This window comes from Cyprinus carpio, chromosome B22 (genome assembly GCF_018340385.1).
Source record: "Cyprinus carpio isolate SPL01 chromosome B22, ASM1834038v1, whole genome shotgun sequence".
In the NCBI taxonomy this organism is placed as follows: domain Eukaryota; kingdom Metazoa; phylum Chordata; class Actinopteri; order Cypriniformes; family Cyprinidae; genus Cyprinus; species Cyprinus carpio.
The window spans coordinates 30,166,149-30,193,361 of NC_056618.1; the positions used below are offsets into that span (position 1 = coordinate 30,166,149).

The 27,213-nt window shown below is 38.4% G+C and overlaps 1 protein-coding gene and 2 long non-coding RNA genes across 5 annotated transcripts in view; all 3 read right to left on the reverse strand.

Annotated features, from left to right (window-relative positions):
* LOC109083705 (V-set domain-containing T-cell activation inhibitor 1-like) overlaps positions 1 to 27,213 on the reverse strand; it is a 53,544-nt gene that overhangs the window by 22,344 nt on the left and 3,987 nt on the right. Inside the window, exon 7 of one of the 2 annotated variants that reach the window (XM_042749958.1) lies at positions 25,588 to 26,142. The exons of the other annotated variant lie outside the window; for it this stretch is intronic. Coding sequence (XP_042605892.1) covers positions 26,131 to 26,142 — 12 coding nt within the window. The 3' untranslated portion in view covers positions 25,588 to 26,130. Of the gene's footprint in view, positions 1 to 25,587; positions 26,143 to 27,213 lie in introns of those variants that run through there. 2 annotated transcript variants of the gene reach the window in all.
* LOC122141799 lies at positions 17,977 to 18,685 on the reverse strand. Its single transcript, XR_006158110.1, has 3 exons — positions 18,567 to 18,685; positions 18,254 to 18,459; positions 17,977 to 18,081 (listed from the first exon to the last, which is right to left on the reverse strand). It is a non-coding gene; the product is annotated as an uncharacterized LOC122141799 (long non-coding RNA).
* On the reverse strand, positions 21,397 to 23,473 carry LOC122141798. 2 transcript variants are annotated; one of them, XR_006158107.1, is made up of 3 exons: positions 23,374 to 23,473; positions 22,042 to 22,170; positions 21,397 to 21,944 (listed from the first exon to the last, which is right to left on the reverse strand). It is a non-coding gene; the product is annotated as an uncharacterized LOC122141798 (long non-coding RNA). The 2 variants fall into 2 exon arrangements; XR_006158108.1 differs by lacking the exon at positions 23,374 to 23,473 and having other exon boundaries at positions 22,042 to 22,270.

A 27,213-nucleotide genomic window follows, 5' to 3' on the forward strand; every position in this document is an offset into this window, starting at 1 on the left:
AAATGCTGTTTTGGCACTGTTAAATGTGGAGTGACAGATCGCTGTAGCACCTCAGTTCAACAGACACGCAGCGCAAAGCGCTATATATATTCAAAAGAATCGATATTGAATCGAATCGAATCACAAACTTGTGAATACGAATTGAATCGAATCGTAAAATTTGTCAAAACCCAGCCCTATTCAGTACAGTAACTGTCTATACATCTAAATCAGTACTTTAAACTTTTTGTTGTCTAAGAACTTTGTATATCAACTATTTAATTGTGATATTTAATTATGCATTATGTAAGATTCTCGCAATCATTGCTTTAGTGGTATTCATCATTTCTGCTTAAATACAGTCATATTCTACTTATATGATTTGTATTATCTGGGAAATGTACAAATACTGTGGAATATGGACATTACTCTTTTTATTTGTAACAAATATACATGCATTTTCTGTAAAGCTGTTCTGAAATATGTATTGTGAAAAGCACTATACAAATAAACTAATTGTATTTGAATTCTAGATATGTATACAACTTATTTGTGAGTGTGTGTGTGTGTGTGTGTGTGTGTGAAAAGCCCGTACAAGCCATAATTCATTCTGGCATTTTTACACACTTACATTCTCCTTACACATACATATATTCTTGCTTTCACACACATACATTCTCCTTTCACATACATATATTTCTACTCTCTCACACGCACATACATTCTCCTTTCACATACATACATTAGTACTCGCACAAACATACATTCTACTTTCACTTACATGCATTTCTACTCTCTCACACACACTTACATTCTCCTTTCACATACATACATTTTTTTGCTTTCACACACATGCATTCTACTTTTACATACATATATTTCTACCTTTTTTTTGGTATCCATTACTTCCTGTTTAAGCAGGAAGTCACTCTCAGACCAGGAAATACATGTGCAAGACTTGCTCAGCTCTTCCTCACAATTTTACAGTGATGCTATTCAAAGTCATCCTGTTTTTTTTCAAGTACATATTTTTACAAGTTTTTAACTTTAACTTACAGTTGTGTAACCTTTGTGTTCTACAGATCTGTGTTATGATACTGATTTTGTTCGTATTGACAGGGCTTAACGCTAAGGAAGTTTTCTACTGGTCTGGTTCGGCCAGTGGTTTAAATCTTTTACTTGCCCAGGCAAAACTTTCACAGGCCTTGCCACAATCAAATCAATCAATAAATCAATAAATATATAATTTTTTAGTATTGTTTTAATTGTTGACTGTAACATTGTATTGTAATAAATAATAAGCATTTTGCACAAATAGGTACAATAGTTCAAAGATAAAACTGAAATGAACCATGCTTTTTCAGGTCTTTCAGGTAGGTCTAACTCTATTCTAGTTAAGGATGCACTGATCAGGATTTTTCGAGACCGATTCCAATTGCCGACTTTATTTATTTGTTTTACAATCAAATGAGCCGATTCCCATACTTGTTGCCAATTTATTTAGTTCTTATTACTTTTATTATTATTATTACATTTATTAAATGTTTATTTTGCTCTGTTACTGGCCAAACTAACCTTGAACAAACAAACAAACCAAAAATATATGCAACATGAAACAACTGCACAAAACAAAAACATCAGACAGGCTGAATGAATATTTTATTATTACTCTTTATTATTATTAGTTTTATATTACCTTAATTACATGTATGTCTGCACTATGTTTGTACTTTCTGTACTGGAAGGTCCTGACACCAAGACGAATTCCTTCTGTGTGTAAACACACTTGGCAATAAAGCTCTTTCTGATTCTGATGAAAATCCAAATTCAGTCTCTGACAGCAGGTGGCGCTTATAGAACACTAGCGTTACCTGAGTTATTGCTGAACGCAGCGATGCGATAATTAACACTCCTTTAATGTGTATTTAACGACGGTAGGAGGGAAAAGGAAATTGCCATCGAAGCTTTTCGGAAGACTTTCAGTTCTCATCAGAAATACATCCATATTCACCCCACCCTTATTCCATAATTATGATTGTCTTTTAGTATTTCTATGAATTTGTTCTGTCTGGTAGGCTATAGTATTTTCTCTGCTTGCGCGACTATTCTCTCCTCTTTGTGTCCGTCTTCAGTGCAAAGATAAATATATCATGATGATCACTAAGTTTGTGTTAGCAAATTGCATCCTGTCAGGAATAACCTGCCAGCGCTGTTTTTTAACCTGGTCATTTTTGATTACAGGTCAGTTATGCTGGCGTTGCCAGATATTGAAAAAAAAAAAAAAATTTAAAAATTTATAAAAATAAATAAACCGCAATGAGTCCAAATCTTGAGTTATGAAATTAATATAAAGACTATCGCTGTCCCTAACTTGCAAAGTCCCACTTTATTCACTTCCCAAATTAAGTGAAAAAAAAAAAAAAACATAGACGCTTATGATGCGTATATCTGGCAACACGACTGAGGCTGAGCCCGCGTCCTCAATCACAACTCGCGCAAGGGACGAGGCCATGTAACCTTTTCACGGTGATAATGTTTATTTATTTTTAAAAACCCAGATAGCTTGCTGCAATACTTCTGCGGCCGCCTCATCTACCTCAGCCATGTTGATCAAGATCCCGGTGACCCTTGATCGCGCCTAACCTGCCTTCTGTTTCCACTGTACTCTCTCTCACACATACATACATTCTTCTCTTACATACATATATTTTCTTCAGACATACATACATACATACATTCTATATATGTATGTATATATATATATATATATATATATATGTGTGTGTGTGTGTGTGTGTGTGTGTGTGTAAAAGTTAATGTATGTGTGTGAAAGCAAAAATATATGTATGTGAAAGGAGAATGTGATAGGAGATAAGAGTAGAAATGTATACAGGTGTAAGGAGAATGTAAGTGTGTCAAAGCAAAAAATATATGAATGTGAAAGGAGAATGTAAGTGTGTGTGTGAGAGTGCCAGAATGAATTATGGCTTGTACGGCCCCTCATACAGGTGTGATGTCCTTTCTTTAAAACAGCATCCACAATCCATATACAGTAGTACCATTACTTTATGCAATTAGAAATAATTGTCTTTATGATTGCTTTATATATCTTTATATATCTTTATATATCTGTTTTATTTTTGTTTTCAACTGTATGTGTTGTTTTGAATTAAAATGCTTCAAATGAAAGAGGAATGAAATGCCTCAAATGTTTTGGTTATGCAGTGTGCGAGAATGATGAGATCTGATGTTAGCTGAAGTTTCAGTAGGTCAACACATGCATACACAGACGATATTTAATATGGTGACACCATCCTCAAATGTTGTGTAGTTTGGTCATGCAATGCACAAGAACTTTGAGATTTAATGTTAGTTGATATTTCAGGTTTGTGTCAACATATTTGATGTATGCTGTGTATGCATGCACTGACCAATGTTTTGGTTTGATTCAAGAGTGAATCTTTAATCTGTTCAATTTAAATATAAACTAAATATGCAAGGTCCCTTACAACAGGAACATCATATTTTTGGGGTCCCTGAGCATAAAATTATTTGAATTATTATGTACAGTAAACATTTTTTTTTTAAATAACGGAAATATATATATATATATATATATATATTATATATATATATATATATATATATTATATATATATACATCATTCCACAAATCTGACTTGTGATGTAGACTAGAATCATAAATCACACCATGTTTGTTTATTTAGGGCAGAGGAGAACTGGGCCCAAAATGAGCCTGCTTTATCTCCATAGACTGTAGTCATTTACTCACCCTCAAGTTGCTCCAGGTTTGGAATTTTCATTTTTGGGTGAACCATTCCTTTAGCGAAGGTTTTATTTATTTTTAGTAGTTTTTTAAATATGATTAATAGTTTTTCCCCAATGTGGTTTTTGTTGTTGTAAATAGTTGTTTATTGTGCTAATTACGTTGTCATAGCTCTAAACAGTTTCTCTTTTCCTTCTTTCCCTAAGACCAGACCTCTGCAGGATAAAGCTGAATGTGGCAGCACTGAACAGTTTTTTAATGGTTTTGGGCTGAGCAGGGAGGCCCTGACAGTGCTGCAGGATCTTCTGAGAAGTGAACGGCAACAGTGATGGGTGCCACGATCCAGACCCTGCTGTTTCTCTTCTGTCTGCCAGCGGTACATCATACAGAGGGTTTGACATGTGCCTCGTTCCACTGTCCACCGCATTGTCCTTCGAGTCTCTGAGGGGGTGCTGGCCATTCACCAAGAGATTGACCTCCTGAAGACCCCAGAACACATGGAGGCAGGGCCGGGCTCAGAACTGATGTTTTTCTGATGTTAAACCTAAGCTATGTTGTAAATGGTTGTAAAAAGTACTTTCAGTAATGTATTTAACTGTTTGTTTTAATGTGTAAAAAAAATATTTACAGGACAAAAACAATATTTATATTTTGTTTTTGTGATTATAATTTTAATTTGAATTAATAAAAATTTAAATATGTACATAATTACTATTTGCACATGTGAATATGGAAAACAAAAATACAAAATGTACAGAAAGTAATGGAAAACAAAAATAAATAAATTACACACACAAAAAAGAATAATGTATACAACTTATGCATTTAATTTTTAACTTGCATCACAAAAATAAACTACAGAAATTAGGTTGTTTCATTGACAAGATGATATTTTAAAAATATATTGAAAAACTGTAAGGGAAGGGAAAGACCATTGCATTATATAGGGTTGTCTTATTGTCTGTGGGCTTAATGTTAAAAAAAAACCCTGGCTTTTAACACTTTCACTAGGTATTTGAGTAAATGAAAATACTTATATTTCAATGTGATTTCATCCACAGAACTCTCACCCACCATGTGTTCTTTGAATATAAACACCGTAGTCTTCTGTGCGCAAGTGATTCTGGGATATGGTAGGGTGCGAAGTGTCCATAAGATGGGTAATGGGAAATGAAGGGCGCATTTGAAGTCACTTTCGAAATTCATCAGACTTCGTCGCGCCGCGGTGACACATTTGGACTTCAAATGCGGTCTTTGGAGTGCGCATTCTGAGGCCCTGTCCCAAATGGCACACTCCGGACTTCCTCAGAGTCCACACTTTGGTGACGTCATGTAGTGCAGACCTATAGGGCCCTTGGCGTGAGTCCACGAGAGCACATTGAGAGGTATTTTTGGGACAGACTCGATCGTCACGCTGGAAATAACGGTCTGGTTGTTTTTTGACAGGAGCTGCAGGTTCGGGGAATATGCTGCCTATGTTCCATTTGAAGTAAGATTACAATTTTAACACATAACAAACATGTGCGTGAGTTTCAGATGAATTTACAGGTTTAAATATAAATACTAGGTTTACATATGACTCAGTAAAGCCCTGACATTCGGTTCTATTTATTTAACGAATCATAATGCGATCGTATTATTATATTTGAGATATCAACCACTGATCAATGACCATAATGTTTGTATAAACTGTAGGTAACAACTGGTAAAATGTACACCTAGGTCATAAAAACCGTAATGATACCTACACTTAAATATTTTCTTCTCAGCCATGTCATCAATTGCTCTTGAGCAAAATCTCCTCCCATCTGTTGTCTGATTGGCATTTCGCAAGGATTCCTGGGCCCTCATTTATCAATGGTGCGTACGGACAGATTTGTGCGTAGTGAGTGCGTAAGAACAGTTTCACGCAAAGTGTGGGATTCACCAAGTTGTACTTATACGTAGAAATGTGTGTAAATATAAGCACACCTCTGAGCATGCTTACGCAGATAATCTAGTGGTAGAATAGCGACACTACACATAAAAAGCATTTAAGAGTGTCACAGTAAGCATTAAGCAATCCACATATGTCCTGTGTTTCCTTTAAAACACTCAATTTATAATTTGTTTAGTTTTAAACACGATGCTTAATTGGTGTCAAACCCTATAAAAGACAGATGTGAAATATATTTGTCTCAGTGCAATGGCTTATCTTGCGTTATTGGAAGACTTGGCAAACAATGTGCTCCGCAGAGAGCGCGTTTTCCAAGATCGCGCTGATCTGCTTGGCGAGAGCACAGAGTGGCTTCTAAGTAGGTACCGCTTTCCCAAAAATGTACTGCTGGATTTGTGTCGTGATTTAGGACCAGTGTTGGAGAGAGAAACAAATCGCATGAAAGCCATTACCGTGCACATCCAACTCCTGTTCACCCTTGGATTTTTAGCTACTGGCACATTTCAGCGTGAGGTTGGAGACATATGTGGTATATCCCAGCCATCAGTGAGTAGGATCATGCCGGCAGTGTTGGATGCAATTATTTCCTTGGCCCCAACCTACATCCAGTTCCCTTATCGAAATCCTCAACAAGCCGCAATAAAACGTGACTTTCATGCCATTGCTAGATTCCCAAACATAATTGGAGCTATAGACTGCACCCACATCGCCATAAAAGCACCATCAACCAACGAATTTAATTATGTAAATAGAAAAGGGTTTCATTCTGTTAACGTGCAAATAATTTGTGATGCAAATTTGTTGTTATTAAACGTCGTTGCGTGGTGGCCTGGAGGAACACACGACTCGTTCGTTCTGCAGAATAGCTCTGTGGGTGTGCGTCTCCAAGAAGGCGCTGTTGAGGATGGCTGGCTCATTGGTGAACCGTTTGATTTGAATCAATACATTCGTTATGTTGCTGAGTTGATCCTTTAGGTCATTAATGGATTTTGTTGTTTCCTCTTGATTTTGTAGCACCGCCTCACTCAGCACTCTTGGCGCACGGCACATGGAAGGGGCAATGGATGGGCCCGGCTCCTCAAGTTCCTCAGGCACAACGGGTGTCGCTATTAAGGAAACACATGTTCACATTAATTTAATTGAGTTTTTATCCTATGAATGATTTCATTAAAAGTTTACAAATTGAAATAAAAATGTATGCAAACACAATATCCTATTCCAGTTGGTTTATTTTACCTTCACTTTGGGTGTTAGATGGCCCGGTTTGTTCTGTCGCAAGAGCATCAGTGTCACCGTCCTTAGTAATCCCGGACAGAGCCGTGTCTCCAATGATGCAGGCTATGCGGTTGTCCAATGGGGAAAGTTCCGTTGTTGTCTGTCCTCCTCCAGTTGCGGACATTTCTCGTCTGTGTGCTGTGACATGTTTTTAGCCAATACTTTAATATCAAACCATTTTTTTTTAATTTCTGGGACAGTTCTCTCCTCAGACCCAACGGAATTAACTGCATTGGTGACATTCTCCCATGCAGCATTTTTTCTTTTATTTGTAATTCCTCCTGCAGTGAATGAACTAAACCATATCTGTTGGTTGGATTCAACTTCATTTACAAGTATCTCTAACTCTGTGTTTGTGAAGTTCCTCTTCTTTGCTCTCTTTGCCATTATTGCAGTGAGGAAAAAAAAAACACAATCACGTAATTTTTAAAGGGAAGTGTTGTCACCATATATGGTTAATTGGAGGCGTTTCCGAATGCTAATGACCATGAATGTGAATGAGCATGGTACTTACGCACATGTGGTATTTATCAACAATGATTGCTTACTCATGTGCGTAAGAACTGCGTGCGCACGTTTGATAAATGCGGATTTTCTTGTACTTAGGCACATTCTAAATTTCATTCGTTGGACAAAATATAGAACCTTTTCTACGCACTGTTGATAAATGAGGGCCCTGGGTAGTTAAAGTGTGCGGAGCCTGCATCTATGTGGGCTTCGCGGAAGACCGCTTCAAGGGTACAAAGGGGGCTGAGCACACTTCAGAGTGTTAAAATGCTGAATGGGACGGCCTACGGACTCGTAGACTCGGTGAGCACGAGCAATTTAAGTCCACAAGACCGAAACTCCACATGAAGTGTGCCATTTGGGACTGGGCCTGACTTTGGGACAGCTTAGGTCATGACGCTGTGACGCAATCGCACTTCACATCTGCACTTCGGAGTCCACACACTTCAGTTTGGGACAGCCTTCGTCGCGCCGCTGTAACGCATTCGCACTTCAAATGCGCCCTCCAGAGTCCATGCACTTAACTTTGGGACACAGCTAATGTGTGCAGAGCGTGCCGTCGCCATCTTGGCAGCGCATCACCGCGCGTCAATCCCGGATAATCGAAAATGGGCAAAAAGTTGGGAGCTAGTTGCTGAAGCCACGCCCACCTAGCTCGATGGCGGTGACAGCAGCAGCAATCCACCTGTCACTCAAGTGGCCACACCATTAATTATGCAGAACTTTAAGGCTTAAAATAATTTATACAGATGAGTTATTAAAAAAAATTAACCCTCTCACAGTTTTCATGAAAGCAAAATTAGCTATATAGACCAAAATCATTTTTTTTGTACCAGGCTGTAAAAAGGTTTTTTTTTTTTTTTTTTTTTTTTTTTTTTGCTGTAAAATTGGGCATTTTAACATGGAGAGTCTATGGGATTGACTGCCTTTTGGAGCCAGCCTCTACTCGATTAATTGCAGTTTTAGTCACTTCCTTGTTGGCTTCAGAGAGAGAGCGGGAGGTTGCTGCTTGTTTATCTCGAGGCTTTTTCTAGAAGTTTTCCTCTCAACTCTTTTCAATACAGTGTACAATGTGGCCATCTAGTGTTCATGATAATGTATAGCACGTACAGTACCAAACTGCCTTTGGTTTCACTTTCACTTTCGAGACACTTTCAGTATTCAGTAATATTCAATTTGAGGCAAAGCTACTTTTAAACAATCTGCATTGTATAAAGCACGAGCTATATAAATAAAGCTGACTCAGCTTGTTTTTAATTACTTCTATAGTCATTTTGTTTAGTAAATCAAAAATGTTTGTGAAATTTTTTTCAATATTGTACAAAAGCACTGTATTATAATTTATAATTCAATCAAAAATGTTTGTGAAATGATTTCCAGTATTGTACAAAAGCACTGTATTCTAATTTCTAATGTACCTCATAAAAGGGTTGGATATGCCTGATATTTATTTTCCTTTTACCAGGATATAAATGCTTATTAAATATATGCCGAATTGTAAAGTGCACATGAGTTAGCCTATATTGAAACAAAAAAAAAGTTACCTGAAATGAGATTTCCAGATGAGATTCTTTTGTAGTCTGCCATGCTGACAACAACAAAGTACTTTTTGTAACAGCAGCTGTACATTCCCAGACAAATCTTCAATCTCTCAAATAGTCCATCTGCTAGCAATCCTCTTCTGTAAAAGTAAATGCATGCACATCATGAAAACATTTTATTCATTACTCACTCTTACCAAACAAACTTTTCACAAACACAAAGTGATATTCATTTTCAAAATCTGAGAATTCCCAGCGAGACTATGCTCTCATGGCCTCAGACATGGATGTAGATGGAAACTCTGTACTTCCCCTGCATTTTTTCACTGGAAAAGTGTGTTTGTTATTGTAATGAATCAATCAAATCAATGTAACACCATGGTTTTACAACTATTCAGCCCTAGAATTTGTTGTATTATGTTTTGACTTTAGATATTCAGACATATTTTTTTTTTTTTTTTTTTGTCAAAGCGATTTGTCTTTTCTTTTGTTTTGTGGCTCAACTACAGTAATCTCGCTCTTTCTGACTTTTATTTTCACCGATATGTTATTAAAACTCTTCAAATTAGAGTAGATTATTAAAGAAAATGTTATAAACAGTTTGAAAAGGAAGTAAAAATGTTTCTCAAACCTAAACGACACTCAAATAAATTACATTAAATGTTTACTACATGTTATTGTTCTACTGATATAAGATCTTCTTACCATGAAATGCTTGTCAGTTCAGTTTGCAATAGTTTGAGTGACGTCATTTTTTACCTAAACCATTGATTTTTGAATGGAATATTGTATGATGGATTGGATAGAATAGAATGAAATTTAGTTTGGATGTTCTTTCTGCTTCACTTATTTATTGAATTAAGAAGACTTTGAAATGTAACGAAATAGTAGTTATACTATTTTTCCTTTTTGGAGCTTGACAGCTCTGCTCACAGCCCAAAAATTGATCTGTTATGTCATATGAAATATCGGGCCACATTTCAGGTTTGGAATGAGACACTGGGTGTATAATGTATACAAGTTTTCATTTTAGGTGAACTGGCTCTTTAACTGTCTGCCTCTGTTTAAGCACAGACCTGACAAGAACACAACGAAATGGTTGCAGTTCATGGACACTGGTCCTGTCTTGTCGAAAACAACAAATTAAAGTTGTAAATTATTAAAGAACACTATATATTGTAAATAAATAAATAAATAAATAAATGGATGATGGTAATGTTAATTTGAAATGTATTAATTAAAGTTTTAAGTTTTTAATAGAATGCAAAAAAATCACTTTTATAAGGTGTTTGAACACAGTTGTGTGACCGCAGTGTGTGAAAACAACCAGCCTATAATGGTAAAAATCCACCCACTCATTGTTTTATCATTTGAAAAAAAATCATAGTCTCTCCACACGAGCAGTTCCAGGTTTCTCACAACTTTGATGACATAGTCGGTGAAAGTCCCGCCCATTTGTGACGCTCTCTGCCCTATTAGCATATACACAGCCCTGAGTGAAAAGCAGCGGTCCTCCATTACTGTTCTCTTGCTGTAGCTGCTGGAGGTACAATATCAGAGCCAAAGCACCATTAAAAGTGTCTTGTGTTGGGATGCACCACCAAACATCAGTGTTGGGAAGGTTACAGGTATTCCGTAACAGAATACAGAATACATGCCCAAAAATGTAATTTGTAACGTATTGCGTTACGTTACTCAGATTGAATACTCAAATTCTGAATACTTGGATTACTTCCACATTGAATTGCATTTTAGAAGTGTAGGAATGCGGCCATCAAATCCTGCTTACTAAACAGGCCTATTTCTGGTGTGTTTTTCTGTTCCAACTGGCTGAATGTTTTAGGCCCAAGTCTCCCTGAAAGTGCAACATTTTTAAATTTGCTGTAGAGGAACAAAGACTATGAGGGTGTTTATGCAAAAGATGAACATAACATAGGGTGAAAAACTTTTTTTCTAACATTTGCAGTAGGCATTGTAAGGTGTTGATTTTATATGAATGTCAGGTGAAAAAAAGACAACTGGTTTTACAATAATGAGATTGCCAATTTACATGCTTTAAAAAAGCCTGTGAACCTAAAGACCAATATGTTTTGAGCCACCTACCTACATATTTGACCCACCTACTCTACACTCCAGTAAAGTCGGTTGTATCGCAGCAGGAGAGCCTGCTCAAAGTTTTTATCTGTCATTTTGTTACAATGTGGAGTGAAAATAAGTCCTACCTGGCTAAAAAGCCGCTCGACAGGAGCACTTGATGGCAGAGTAGTATTGTACTTTAAGAAGAGGTCTCTGATCATTGGATACATCTTCAATGAAGCCAATGACTTGTCTGGATCCTGGAGATACCTCTGCACCTCTTCCTCCGCTGATGAACTTGTCATCTGTGTTGTCTCAAAAGTGAAGAAGTTTTCATCATCTTCTGGATCACCTCCAACTGCGGCATTTCCAGTGGTGCCGGCATCCTCAGAAGGCTCTTTATGAAGAAGACAAGACTCTTGGACCATTGCTGTTTTCATGGCTCCCCTCTCTTCATCAGCAAGCCACCACAGTCGAAACTTTGGGATGGTGGAAGCCGCCATCCTTGCCTCATGGGAGGCCAACACCTGCCCAAATCGAGTGTCAATGGCTTTTATAACAGCTGAGAGGATGTGGGCTGAGAACTGCACTTGGGTCAACTTTTCAGCTAACTTGGCTTTTAGGCTGAGAATGGTGGGAACTATGTATCCAAAGTAACAGTTCTTTTCTCCCTGGAGCAGGTTGATTGAGGGTTTCAGTATGGCTGTGTACTCTTTTAGAAACATTGTTTCTTGAGGATGCAGTTTGGCCAATTTCAGCTGGTCACAGATTCCATTGAGCTGACTCTCAGTGAGACTCATCAACTTCTCGATTGCATGATACTCTGAGCTCCACCTAGTCACTGAAGGTACCAAACATCTCATTTGGGCAATTTCCTCAATTGAATCAGCAGCACCTGATGAGCGATGAGCCTTATTCCAGATTGCAGCACATTTAGACATTGCACTTCTGTATAATTTTCGAGAAACACCCTGTGAGGCAGCTTTGTCAAGATCAGTTGTGGCAATAAGATTCAAGGTATGCGCGGCACATCGATGGTGAGGTGGCAAAAAAAAGTTTAGCTCCTCTTCCTCTTGCTCTTCCTGAAGAACTGCAGAGACATCAGCAAACTGCACATCATCTGTGCTATCCATCTCATCATCCTTTTCACAGCCTCCATATTCATTGAATGCCTTAACGAAATTGCTACCATTGTCAGTGACTGTGGCACTGACTTTGCCTTGGATCTGGAATTCTGCATGAATCTGACTAACTTTGGCAGCAATGACATCATAGGTATGACGGCCCCTTATCCTTTCACATGCCAACGCAGCAGACTTTCGATCTAATGTCTCTGGCTCAATCCAATGACACGTGATTCCCATGAAACTCCTATGATGAGCCGTCCATATATCTGCTGTTGTGCACACGGTTTGAACATCCTGAAGAGTTTCAGTAATTGCCTTCTTCATATTTTGAGATCCCCTTTCAATGCGCTGCATCAATGTTTTTTTGCACATGTGTGTCCTACCCCCACTAATTCCTGCAATCATCTCACGGAATGAGGCATTCTCCACTAAAGAAAAGGGCTGCACATCTGCAATTATGAACTCAAGAACCAAGGAGTTTACTTTACTTTGGGTGATTACTGAGGTGCTGCTGAGTGTTGCTTGTTTGAGAGGAGGTGGGGTGGGCATGGCACTTCCTTCACCACCATCATCTGATGCCATTTCTGCTCTAGACTGCAAGACACTGGAATGCTTCCTCTAAAATAAAGAAAGACACAAAGAGCACAAATTAATAACACTGAAATTGTTTTAGCACTATCCTGAACCCATGTTGCTAGCCAAGTGGTATGAGTATGCTATATTTACTTATTTATTAAATCCATGATTTTTTTTGATGAAACGTTGATTAAAATTAAGATAAAATTAATAGAAAACGAAATTCACTTTACAGAAAGCCTTTGTGCTTTCTGTTTGAGGTCTCTGTGAAAATTTTAAAGCAGTCTTTTACTGCTGAAACACCTCATATGTGCCACTCACAAGTATAATAAGGGTCGTTCCTTACCATTAATGCTTGGAAAACACACACACATTTCCATCAATTAATAATAATTAATTGCAGTGGCGCAGCGCAGTGGCTGGGATAAAGTACATAAACCTACCAACGTCCGTTGCCATGGTTTTTGGAATGATTTTACTTATCGCGAGAGGAAAAAAATGAAGTTTTAGTCGGTTAATGGAAACACCGTCATTTCAAAATAGTTTTTTGTCGACATTTAGAAAAAAAAAATCGCAAAAGTTTTGCGCAAATCTGTAATGGACACGCAGTTCGTCGATATGAGTGTCATCGTGATTTCGGTTTCATATCACATTGCATATCGTTACAGACCTGGTAGCTACCTGATACAACTATAAAATAGCAATGTGACCAGTAAAACTACAGCAGACGACTAAACCTGGCTAATTTAAAGAAAAAAATTACTTACTTTAAGATGCTTCTTCAGGTTGGAAGTGGAGTCTTTGGACGCTGAAAGGAGGTTGGTTGCTGGTAAGCAGAGGTTGCATTGCACAGATATATTTCGTTCTCCCTCTTTTTTTAGTGTGAAATGCTGTTTAAATTTCCAAGATATAAATGCATTCTTGCCCTGGCTCTGTTGTTTCGGCTCCATCTCTACCTGTGGCTGAGCTCCCGCTGCTCCTCTTCCGACTCCATGTGACTGATCACGCAAACCGCACATTTTTTCGTTTTTATATTGGGGCTTCTGGGAAATGCATGAAGTTGCCTTAATTTATTTTAATTTTTTTTTATATATATATAAACGTTATTTAGAGATTGTGAAACAGAGAAGTATCCTCATGTAATCCATTGATTTCAACAATGTAACTGTATTCTAAATACCAACTATTTAAATTGTAACTGTAACGGAATACAGTTACTCATAATTTGTATTCTGAATACGTAACGCCGGTACATGTATTCCGTTACTCCCCAACACTGTTCACGAAATGCCTTTCTCAGCCTCTGCAAATCCCCTCTAAGGATTGCTATTTCCTTCACACATCTGTTTTCTTTTGGCTGAGCATATGTTTTAACCTTCAGCTCTATCTTTCCATAGCAATCAGCACCCATGCTCCAAATAATGGAAGCCATAGCCTTGAGCTTCTTCCCCACATCTCCTGCCAAAGATATTTCCAGCACCTCATCCACATCATGATCAAACTTCTCCCACTCCATCCTTCCCCCTGCAGCAGGCCAATTCACCAGTTCCTTTTGGACCACTCCTACTCCTATATCCTGTCCAGGTTGTCTAATGCCATGTGTACCCTCCGCTTCTGCTTGGTGCTTCATGTCCTCTGACATATCAATGATGCTGTTCCTGCTCCCATCTTCATCATGTGCCTGGAGATTCTGGGGACTGTGGTTTGCCTCCTGCCCCGGCCTCTCCTCCGTCTCAGCAGGTTTCCCTGTGTGTTGCACATTATGTTCAGGTTGCAAGCACTTCATCTTTTTGTGCCTATCATTTTTATGTATACTCCCACATCTGCAGACCCGAGATAAATCTTTAGCTGTTCCATAGTCGATTGTTCATCATAAGTGGTCATAACAGTAGTCTGTCATATAGGCCGATCATCCTCCCTCACTCTCGCTCGGCCCTGGGGGTATCTTGTAATGTACCTTTCCATAGCGATTAGCAATGGGTTCTTCCTCGCGGAGGTTGTGCTTCAACCTGCCAAGCATCCACACCCCAGCTTTGGGCTTTGTGATTAGCAGTGGGTTCCTCCTCGCGGTCAACCATTATTCCTCGGTCGCCAACTTGTCTTTCCAAGTAGTCACTGGGTCAACCCAGAAAAAAAGATATTGTGATGAGTCGGCTGCCTCCCCCTAATTATTATTGTCACCCCGTCCCTTAATCACCACCCTTCACCAGGCTCCCGACAGGAGGGGGTGTGTGAGAGAGGAGGGGCGATGGAACAGCCAGGGCTGGCGGCATGTGAGGAGGCACACCTGATGCAAATGGAGCCTTATCACCGCTGCACTTTAAATGCCGAGCGCGCCTCTCCTCGGGAGACCGGTCTCTTAAGCCGAGCGCGCCTCTCCTCGGGAGACCGGTCTAGGAAGGGTGCAAAGAGGGACTCCCACACACCGGAGACGTGAGCTGCCGGCCCCGCAGTCCGGACAAGAACTGCACCCGTAACACGGCCGTCGGGCCAGGATGCCAGACCATCTAGTCCCTTCAAGCGCCGCAGCCAGCGAGATGGATGCAGCCGCTGGAAGAAGCCGCCGCCCCTCACGCCCCGGACCGAAGAGGGGGCGCGTACGGCCGCCGGACTCCGCCCCTTACCTGTACCCTTCCTTCCAGAACACTACCTGCCCGTCACATACCCCGCAGCACGACGAGGACACCAGATACCCTGTTTATTTTGGACACTTTTATTTACTCTTTTGGGTATATTTGTTTATAAAAGCCTCACCGAGGCCTGACGCCACACCCACTGTGTCTGTCATTTGCTCCTCCCGCCACAATATGCAAAATACGATGAGGCCATTGCAACTGACCCACCTTTACAGGTACTTAGCCCTGCACCAACTGTGAGCCAGTTGCATCGCTTCTCTTCTCCTTCTCTCTTCCTTTTAAGCACCAGGTCAAAGAGTTGGTAGTTACAGCTGGTCATCAGATGGGCACCCCCCTTCATTGTTTCACCGATTTAAGCCCAAGACACCTCGGGAAGGCTCGACAGCAGATTCAGCATCCTGGATCTACCCCTGCTGACCACCACCAACTCTATGTATTTGTTCGCCCTTCAATAGGTTGGCTGTGCCACAGCACTTCGCGCTGCATCCAGATCCACTGAGTTGCTGTTTCAGCCTGTTCGGTAACCTTGCCTATAAGCTGTTTCCTGGCCATCCCTTCAATACCCAGCTGCCCAAGGGTTCTCCAGAGTGACTGCCCAGCAAAACCTCTGCAGCCAAACTCTACTGGTAAATTCCAGGCCTTCCATTATTTTTGTTGGCTCTCAAGGATATGTCTTGATATTTCTTGCGCTTATCCTCATGAGCCTCCTCCATCCTTTCTTCCCATGGTATTGTTAACTCTATAAGCACCACCTGTTTTGTGCCTCTAGACCAGAGGACAATATCTGGTCTGAGGCTGGTGTGTGCTATCTTCTCTGGGAATTTTAGCCACTTCTTCAGATCGGTCTGCATCTCCCAGTAATTTGCTGAGGCCAAGACCCCTCTACTCCTCCATCCTGCTGCAGTGCTCTCTCCTGTCCTGACGAACTGAATAAAGTGGTGCCCACTGGAGAGTTTATCCTTCTTCCTTTCCTGTTCCACAACATCTGCCTACTGAGACAGGATCTTATCATTACGCCACTTGCTTGTCTTCCTTGAGTGCCTGGTCTGTGTTGGCTTGAGTGGGTATGTTAATGAGGAGTGTTTTCGTTAATTAAAGGTTCTTATTTTTAATCACACTGGAAGTTTTCACACTTTTTCAAGGTCATATTGAAAATTCACGTTAAACATTTCAATGGCAACATACAGCTTGGTTGTGCTATGGGCGTCCCGAGTTCGAATCCTGGCTGGAGGACCCTTCCCAATCCAGCCCTCGTCTCTCTTCCGCTCTCTTCCTGTCAGCTCTAAACTATCCTATCACAACAAATAAATGCAAAAATAAATAAAAAAAGAAAAACGATAAAAAAGAAAGAAATAATAAAAATTCAAAGCTTGAAAACATTTAATGGTTACAATCAAGCATTTGTATTAATTTGTATTTGTATTGTGTTTATTTAGAGTAGGGGTTGGCACACAACAAACAAACAGAAGCACGTATGGCATGTGTTTTATCACGGGTGACTGAAGACAAAGAGAAGAGTTACATTCAACACTTAATGCCAAAGCTTATTAATTTATGCCAAAGCTTAACTTTAAAGCACAGGAGTTTTTTTTTTTTTTTTTTGATCAAGTAAATAAGAAAAATCCAGGGTGCCATATATTCATATTTAAAAGGACATAGGTTGCAGATTTAATTATATTATTTATATATTATTAAATCTATTATTTCAAATAATTTCAAATAATAATAATAACAACAATCAGCTATATGGGGAGGCTGCAGACCTGGAGCCGGTAGATATAGCCCCAAGCACTTTTACACCCCAAGCAGTTTTACGCCCCGTTGTAAATAATGCGTCCAGTAGGGGGAGAAGGAAATATGGCAAAAAAACACTATATGGGGAGGCTGCAGACCTATGACCTACTGTAAAATGTATTATTTATATTTATTTATAAACTGTTTTTATATACAGGAGACTGACTGATATATGATGTTGTGAATTTATATTAAGTCACAAGCATTTGTTTCTTACCAGAGGCACCCCAAATCTTTTCGAATACTTTGTCATAAGTCTGTTTAGATTTCATCTCAGATGAAAGCCTCTCTAGGAGGTCACTTTTTGAGCCAATGGCATCAATACTACATTCCTTGCACAGTTTCCTTATCACCGATACCTAAAATCAAATCAAAATACAGTTGCAACAAAAATACTTACATGCTACTTAGCCAAAGAAACACTTCACACTAGTCACAAAAATTAGGAATGAAATCAATTTGACCTTTTTCTCATTTTTAAGGTTATCTTCAGAGACAGTTATTTTGCAAAGCTCAGCTTCTTTGGGTTGGTGGATTTTTTGGAACTCTGAGTTAAGGCATTGACTGGACTTGCCTGTATTTCTTCCAATCCATGGTGCCCAATAGTGGTAATTGAGGTGGACAGTGAAGGGACTGTCAATCTGTTCTCAAATAACAACAGAAAAAGCAAAATGTTGAAAAAAGATTGTAAATAGCATACCAAATGTCAACAAGAAGAGGCACATTAAAGCAAGAGAATTACTTTTTACAAAGCCACAACCAATCATTTGCAGGGCCAGTTTATCCCAAAAGTCATCCATATCCATGTGTCCATTGAAATCCTTTGGTGGTAGTTTGATGTCACTCACTAACAACATACAGAAAGGAAAAATATTAATAAGACGACCTGTATAATAGAGAAAATTAGGTGCAAGCCTCCTGTGGCTAAATATGCACAAGCATGGTCTAATCACCCAGAATTATTTGTATTATTTGCTCAAAGCACATAATTTCAATTTGGTCTATGCCAACACACTTACTTGACATGTTGAATACTCCTTTTCTGTGGAGATCCATGATGACAATGGGTGGATGATCCCCACATGTCACACAAGAGTATTCATACTCGTGACCTGTGAGTGCCTCAAAATCTGGAGATGGCATGGAGCACTGTTTTGGCTGGAGGAAACTGTTCCCCTATAGTGACCTCCAGACACTGAACCACTCTCCCGACAGCAGTGTGGGCCTATGATTTAAGATAACACAAACAATAATTGCTATCCACTTCTTGAAAAACCTTGCAAAGCATTACTTTTACTAGAGGTAATGGTAAATTATTTAAGATAGCCTAACCTGTAGCATGTTTCGAAGATGTAGGCATAAAGGGAGGTCAAGAATGACACTGTCATTAAAATTATGCAGGCCATCTTTCCACTCTTGATACCTGTAATGGATTCCAAATTGGTGGCAACGTCTGAAAAGTACCATGTTAAAAAACTAAGCCATACTACAATACCATTTAGGACATATTCAGAACTGATGTCATTATGTATTTTATAGATCCTATTGGAACAAAATTACTTACCATGGATAATTCTTGTATTTTTTATTTAAGAATTTTGGCCTTTGATGTGATGAGCAGAGGGTCTGATAAAGGTACATTTCACGCACATCTGTGGCAGAACATCTCATCGGGAATGAGGCTGGTTGGGTATGTGCTTGACCTGGCACAAGGACAATGCTAGGAGTTCTGCTTTACATCATATGTGACCATTATTCTTCCAAGTTGGATATAATATGATGCATGTGGCTCATACACTGAAATGCAACTCTTTAAAGATGGCATTGTCGCCTTTGTAGCTACAGACAAGGGTTTGTTGTCTTGAGTGGCCAAGCTTTGTCTTTGTAGGCAATCTCTCTTTCTTTCACTGCCGAACCATTTTAGCCTGACCATTTCTGTCAGGGTACTTTCTGAAAGAGAAGGATCATCAGCAAAAGGACCCACAATAGTCTAGTGACCTGACCCGCTGGATGGCATTTGTAATGGCTTAGTCCACTCCTCCTGGCTAAGTCGATCTCAACTTGACAGGATGGCAACTCACATCTTACATTCTGCTCCGCTCCCCAGATTTTGTACACCAACATGGATCAGAACACTCGAAGAAAGAAAAAATGTTTCTGGACTGCATAGACAACCGAGCCAAATCAGGAATGGTGGGTAATTTTCGGGCAGTCTTGCAGCCCTTTCAAGGTGGGCCACAAAGTTGTCACGTCAGATTTTTATTGAGGAACAATATACACAATGGTAGTGTAATTATGACACACAACCTAGACCACACCGGTAGGTTGTATAATTTGAAAGAAAAAAGAAAAACAAAACAAAAATCACTCATTTTCTTGCATTCCTACTTCATGTGATCAGCTTAATGTTTCAGAAAAAGACAATGCACAACTTATTTGTTAAACTTTTTATGCAACGTGCCCTGACAATGTTGACATTGCTTTATTTGAGTAAACTAAAAACATCATCAAATCATGCATCCATTTAACATTAACATTCATTACACAACATTTTTAGAAAAAAAAAAATCAATTCATAAATGATGCTACCTTCATGGACGACTGCCCTAGAGAAAAGTGAAGCTGAAGATGAGTTTGTACTTTATTTTTCTTTGAGGACTTGAAAAAATCAGAAGTACAGAAAGGACAGTGAAATAGGGAACAGCAGGAGCTGCATCTGTTAAGCGCAGGTAAGTTGCAACCCTTTCTGTATAGATATTATTTTCCCCTGAAGAGAGAACGAGATGGGTGTTTTTAATTTATACAAGTTTAGAAAGAGAAGTTTTAATTTTTTTTAAGTAGCTAAAGCAAACACACAACTTTATGAGATACAAGATAAAGAACTAAAGACAGAGTATGATAAAACACACATTAAGTGCACATACATTTGTCCCAGATCAGTAAGCTATTTTAAAGAAAACCTGTATATTAAGATATACTTTAGATCATCTCACAACAACTCAAACCAAAATCTACATTCAAACCATATGGGACCAAAGTTTTTAATGTGGGTTTTATCATGCATAACGTATGTATGTATTATTTTTGAAAAATTGAGGTGAGTGAGTGTGCAGTTCAACGCTTTTTACTTAGAGACATACATGCCTATTATAAATGTGTATTTTTGTGTGTTCACATCATAGACTGTCCTGTAAAAAAATAAAAATAAAAATCACACATTTGTGATTATCCACTCTAATGTTGCTCCAGAAACCATGTGGAGTATGTTTAAATGCAAAACAGGGTCTTACCAGAAGAAGCCATGTCACGCAAGCTAAAGACAGACAACAAGAGATAAAAATAAAAATGTAATTAATTTTAAAAGTGAGTGAGACAATACAATCAACAACAATAACTTTAGCAGATTATTTAACATACCTCAATTCGTATCGCTTCAAGAAGGTCTGCTGCTATCATACATATAGATATGGTCTGCTGTTCTGATATATGACTAGGATCATATACTAATATACAGCCTCCCCCTACTGGACGCATGAGGAACAACAGGGGCGTAAAATTGCTTGGGGCGTATATCTACTGGCTCCAGGTCTGCAGCCTCCCCCTACTCACAATCAGTGACAGTTTGGTACGCTATATGTCATTAAGACCACTAGATGGCCACATTCTACACCACCAGTAATAACCAAAGCAGCCAAAACAGGAACTAAAAACAAGAAGGACGTTAAAAAGATGTGTGTGGTCACATTAAATTTGTATCTGATAATCAAATCCTTAAAATGACTTTATAATTAGGTCAAGATGAGAAAGAAGACTTAATACTTTAAGAGAGTCGTTTAAAACTATTATTTTGTCAGAATTGACCTGTATAAACAACAGAAATCAGAGCATTTATATGCAAGAACAAATTATAGTCCAGTTAATACACACAGAGAGCATAATACTTTCAATCAATTTAAAACACTTTTTTTTTTCTTTTGGGGTGAAGAAAATGTAAGAGCTGCGACTCAGTGATTAAAAGTAAGTGAGCTAATCTTGTTGGCACATCGTGCCTTGAGGTGAGACTTTTGTGGTTTTGTGGCAAACTATTCCAAACTAATTTATTAATAACTGAGCACAAAATATGCATTAAGAAAAAATAAATAAATAAACTAAATTGCAACTCCATATTCAAGTGCTTTTATTATAATTTCAAAGAGTGGCATCACACACACAAAGCTGTCATGGTGACCAGATTACAAAGTAATTTCCTGTAAAAGCAGCTCTGAATTTATTTTTGCTGCGATAACATAACAATGAACACGACTGGTTGAAAATGCATTACAAACACTTTTATACAATCTTTTACAAAGTATGCTATTAAGTAACATGAAATAATGGCTACTCAGAAATGGCTACACTGTTCGTAAACAGACAGCTGTTGAGTGTTAAGTTAACTAAGCAAGCATTTCTTATTCAGTAAATCCAATAAAATTTGCAGTTATATTCTAAAATGTATGTTGGGCTTCTGTTCCATGTAAATTAAACCCAGTGACCCTTATAGCTGAAACTGGGACATTATTTTTTGCCATTTTGTCAGGACACTGGGACACTTCCCAAAAGGGACATCAGGTCAGCGTATTCAGGATCTATCAGTTGAAGCTGCAGAAGGTCAGTTTCTTTGTCGTTGTGGGTGTTTGATACTGTGACCAGCAAAAAACAGGCCTAAGAATGCTAAGAAAAAAAAAAAAAAGAATCTCAACACATTAAGAACAACTTAATCAATGCTACTGCAGTTCATTTAATGGTATAAGGTAGAACTACAACTCACCTTTGAACCCAATTACCAGAACAACAACACTGATCAGACCAAATATGACAGTAACAGTCTGCCACAATGTCGGCTCTGTAGGCTGCACCACTACAGTGTGATTCTGACACTCTGAAGGTTGAGTTGGGTCTGTAAAGAAAATAGAAATATATACAGTCATGGCCGAAAATATCGGCACCCTTGGTAAATATGATCAAAGAAGGCTGTGAAAATGAAACTGCATTGTTAATCCTTCTGATCTTTTATTTAAAAAAAAAAAAGTTAATCCTACCTTTCATTGGATAATTAGAATTTTAAAATGGGGGGAAATATCATTATGAAATGAATGTATTTCTCAAATACTCGTTGGACACAATTAATTGGCACCCCTAGAAATCCTTATGAGTAAAATATCTCAGAAGTATATTCCCATTCATATTCACAATTTTGAGCACTCCAGACATGACTGGAACTTCAAATGGGACTGGCTTCTATGGTCGGATTGAAACTAAAAAAATTAGCTTTTTAGCAGCAAACACTAAAGATGGGTTTGGTGAACACAGGGACAAAAAGTACCCCATGTGTACAATGAAATATACTGCTGTATTTTTGATGTTGTGGGCCTATATTTCTGCTGGAGGTCCTGGACATCTTGTTTAGATACATGGCATCATGGATTCTATCAAGTACCAACAGATAAAAATAAATAAATAAGTGACTGACTCTGTTAGAAATCTTATAATGGGCCACGTTTGGATCTCCCAACCGTACAATAATCCAAACACAAACCTCAAAAACAACACAAAAATGGGTCACTGAGCACAAAACCAAGCTTCTGCTATAGCCATTCCAGTCCTCTGACCTGAATGCTACAGAAAATGAGTGTTGAACTGAAGAGAAGAAGCACCAACATGGAGCTGGGAATCTAAAGAGTCTGGAGTGATTCTGGATGAAGGCATGGTCTCTGATCTCTTGTCAGGTGTTCTCTAACCTCATCAGGCATTATAGGAGAACATGCAGAGCTGTTAACCTGGCAAATGGAGGTTTCAAAAAGTATTGAATTAAAGGGTGCCGTTAATTGTGGCCAATGTGTATTAAAGAAAAACATTTATTTCATAATGATATTTCCCCCCATTTTAAATTCTTATTATCCAATGAAAGGTTAGATTTTTGTGATTTTTTTTTTAAATAAAAGATCAGAAGGATTAACAATGCAGATTAATTTTCACAGCCTTCTTTGATCATATTTACCAAGGGTGCTATATTTTCGGCCATGACTGTACAAATGCAGGTGTATTTGTATATTAGTGTAAGCAATTGCTTTTTTGAGGAAATGGCTGAAGTATCACTCACCAAGGATCCGTGTGGTCCGATCAAGTCTGGTGCTGTTGCTGAATTGTGCAGTTCTGTCTATGTTGGTACAGTAATAAACTCCTAACTCATCAATACTGACATTATTTATGAAACAGATTATGTTTAGGCTGCACTGAATATTTCTGTCTGAATCTATTATTGAAGTAAAATGTTGCTGGTGGGTTTGAAAAGGAGCGTAATATCAGAACCGGAGGATCTGGTAAATTTAGGTACAAACCATGTCACCTCCTTTAAGTCAAGACCACAGTTTATGGTCACACTTTGACCCAAATCTGTTATCTGATTTGTTAAAATCTCTGCAACTTGACACCATGTTAGTAGATCTGTGAGAAAAAGAAGTATTTCAATTAAAATGACTAAAATGTTAACCATCAAAAATCCATTTATTCATAACACATACAGGTCCTTCTCAAAAAATTAGCATATTGTGATAAAAGTTCATTATTTTACATAATGTAATGATAAAAATTAAACTTTCATATATTTTAGATTCATTGCACACCACCTGAAATATTTCAGGTCTTTTATTGTTTTAATACTGATGATTTTGGAATACAGCTCATGAAAACCCAAAATTCCTATCTCAAAAATATATTTCATTCGACCAATAAAAGAAAAGTGTTTTTTAATACAAAAAAAGTCAACCTTCAAATAATTATGTTCAGTTATGCACTCAATACTTGGTTGGGAATCCTTTTGCAGTAATGACTGCTTCAATGCGGCGTGGCATGGAGGCAATCAGCCTGTGTGCACTGCTGAGGTGTTATGGAGGCCCAGGATGCTTCGATAGCAGCCTTAAGCTCATCCAGAGTGTTGGGTCTTGCGTCTCTCAACTTTCTCTTCACAATATCCCACAGATTCTCTATGGGGTTCAGGTCAGGAGAGTTGGCAGTTCAATTGAGCACAGTAATACCATGGTCAGTAAACCATTTACCAGTGGTTTTGGCACTGTGAGCAGGTGCCAGGTCGTGCTGAAAAACGAAATCTTCATCTCCATAAAGCTTTTCAGCAGATGGAAGCATGAAGTGCTCCAAAATCTCCTGATAGCTAGCTGCATTGACCCTACCCTTGATAAAACACAGTGGACCAACACCAGCAGCTGACATGGCACCCCAGACCATCACTGACTGTGGGTACTTGACACTGGACTTCAGGCATTTTGGCATTTCCTTCTCCCCAGTCTTCCTCCAGACTCTGGCACCTTGATTTCCGAATGACATGCAAAATTGCTTTCATCCGAAAAAAAGTACTTTTGGACCACTGAGCAACAGTCCAGTGCTGCTTCTCTGTAGCCCAGGTCAGGCGCTTCTGCTGCTGTTTCTGCTTCTGGTTCAAAAGCACACGCCTGTGCACGGTGGCTCTGGATGTTTCTACTCCAGACTCAGGTCCACTGCTTCCGCAGGTCCCCCAAGGTCTGGAATCGGTCCTTCTCCACAATCTTCCTCAGGGTCCGGTCACCTCTTCTCGCTGTGCAGCATTTTTTGCCACACTTTTTCCTTCCCACAGACTTCCGCACTGAGGTGCCTTGATACAGCACTCTGGGAACAGCCTATTCATTCAGAAATTTCTTTCTGTGTCTTACCCTCTCGCTTGAGGGTGTCAATGATGGCCTTCTGGACAGCAGTCAGGTCGGCAGTCTTACCCATGATTGCGGTTTTTGAGTAGTGAACCAGGCTGGGAGTTTTAAAAGCCTCAGGAATCTTTTGCAGGTGTTTAGAGTTAATTAGTTGATTCAGATGATTAGGTTAATAGCTCGTTTAGAGAACCTTTTTTATGATATGCTAATTTTTTGAGATAGGAATTTTGGGTTTTCATGAGCTGTATTCCAAAATCATCAGTGTTAAAACAATAAAAGACCTGAAATATTTCAGTTGGTGTGCAATGAATCTAAAATATATGAAAGTTTAATTTTTATCATTACATTATGGAAAATAATGAACTTTTTCACAATATGCTAATTTTTTGAGAAGGACCTGTATGCATATGAAAAGATTTTTGTAATTTAATTTTTATGATTTGAATATGTAAGATATTGAACATGATGCAGTTTTGCTTCACACTGCTTTTGGGTTAAAACCGATAAGAGAGGTCTTTTAGCCACAACAAGCAGAGGAAGTCAAAGGACAGCAGTATGTAAATGACAGTTGTTGGCAGCATGGCTCTCTAAAGAACCTTTCAGTTATTTTTGAGATGAGCCAAACAAGAAACTAAAGAAACTTTTGTGCAGTGGAAAAGCTTTCACTGGGGTGGTACATGTAACACAGCGATATCAAAATAGTAAGAGGAAGACGAGGATGAGGAAGCACAGTTGTCTCAGATAAGATTAGAGTGGGACAGAACATTATTCCTGCCTGTTATATGGTCAGTTCTTTTATGGGGTCAACATTTAACACTGTCAATTCAAAAATAAATGGTATGTTTATCATTACAGTGTGGGTGTACAGCTGACAGATGTGGGTTTAAGGTCAGTTTTGCCTTTTTCCAATAGAAAAAGCATCTGGAGGAAATACAAAATCTGTTGCAATCATCCCAAACATACTTAGCCACTGTCCACCACTGGAAAGATGTAGTCACTGAATGCATGTTCTGCCAAAGAAGCAATAAATGATCCACAGTTTAGCCCAGACCAGATATATAAAGTAACACAAAAGTTTGATTCTTATCTCCATTTCCTTTGCTGATCCCGCTCCCTTCTCTCCACCCAGTGCTTTCCTGTCATCTCTTTACTGTCCTGTCTCAATAAAAAGCCTATGAAAATAATGTAAAAATAAAAGATATTAATATTTTACTAACTATTGAGGCAATATCATAACATCTCCCAGATGCATCATATGATTAATACATAAATTTATAAAGTGCTTTTAAAAACACACACAATGCAATCCATATATACACAGATGTCATTTCATACCTGTATTTATTTGTTTTTAATTTCAGATTTTTCATAATTGTTATTTAACAACAGTAGGTATTTCAATTGTTAGTAACATAATGGCTAATAAGGCACACATCTTTGTCACTCTTTAGCAAAGAGCTACACACAAAACAGAAGTTTTAACACTCCACAGTGATTGAGACCCAAGTAAATAGTGTGTTTTAACGTGTGTTCTGTGAGTAGTGCAAAAACCAAACATATCTGTACACAAGCATCTCCATTTACTGCAGCATAAGCATTCCCTCTACAGGGGCGTTGAAAAGTTCACTCTGCTCAAAACAGGAAATATAAAATTGCAAACCCAATATAAATTTGATAAAAATGAATAACACCATGAATGAAACCAAGGTACACGGTAAAATTAGAGTCCACTTCTCTGTCACATACACATTCAGTAAAAAACAAGTGTTGATTCTTGAGCACTGCAGACAGAAGACAAGATTCAGCCTGAGACTCATGATCTCCACAGCAATGCACCCATTATGTGTTATTTATCAACAGATCATTCAAAAACTGTAAGTTGTTGTATATGTAAACATTTTAAATATTTAATATCAAATTACATATAATACTGTAAAACATGCAAATTACCATAAAATATATTGTTTAAAAAAATCTGTATAATACTCTTATATAAAGTCTTATTGGACCAAAGTCTTAATCACCAAAATACTCATTCTTCTGCCAGCCAAAAGATACAGGCCACTGTCATTTCTAGGCTGGACTATTGCACTGCTCTTCTGGCTTCCAACATGTGCTATTTAACCTCTAACAAATGATCCAGAATGCATCAGTGCGACTGGGCTTCAACGAGCCCAAAACGACCACACTTGGAATAAAACAGCAATTTGACAGCAGAGAAATTTTACAAAAGAAAATTATAT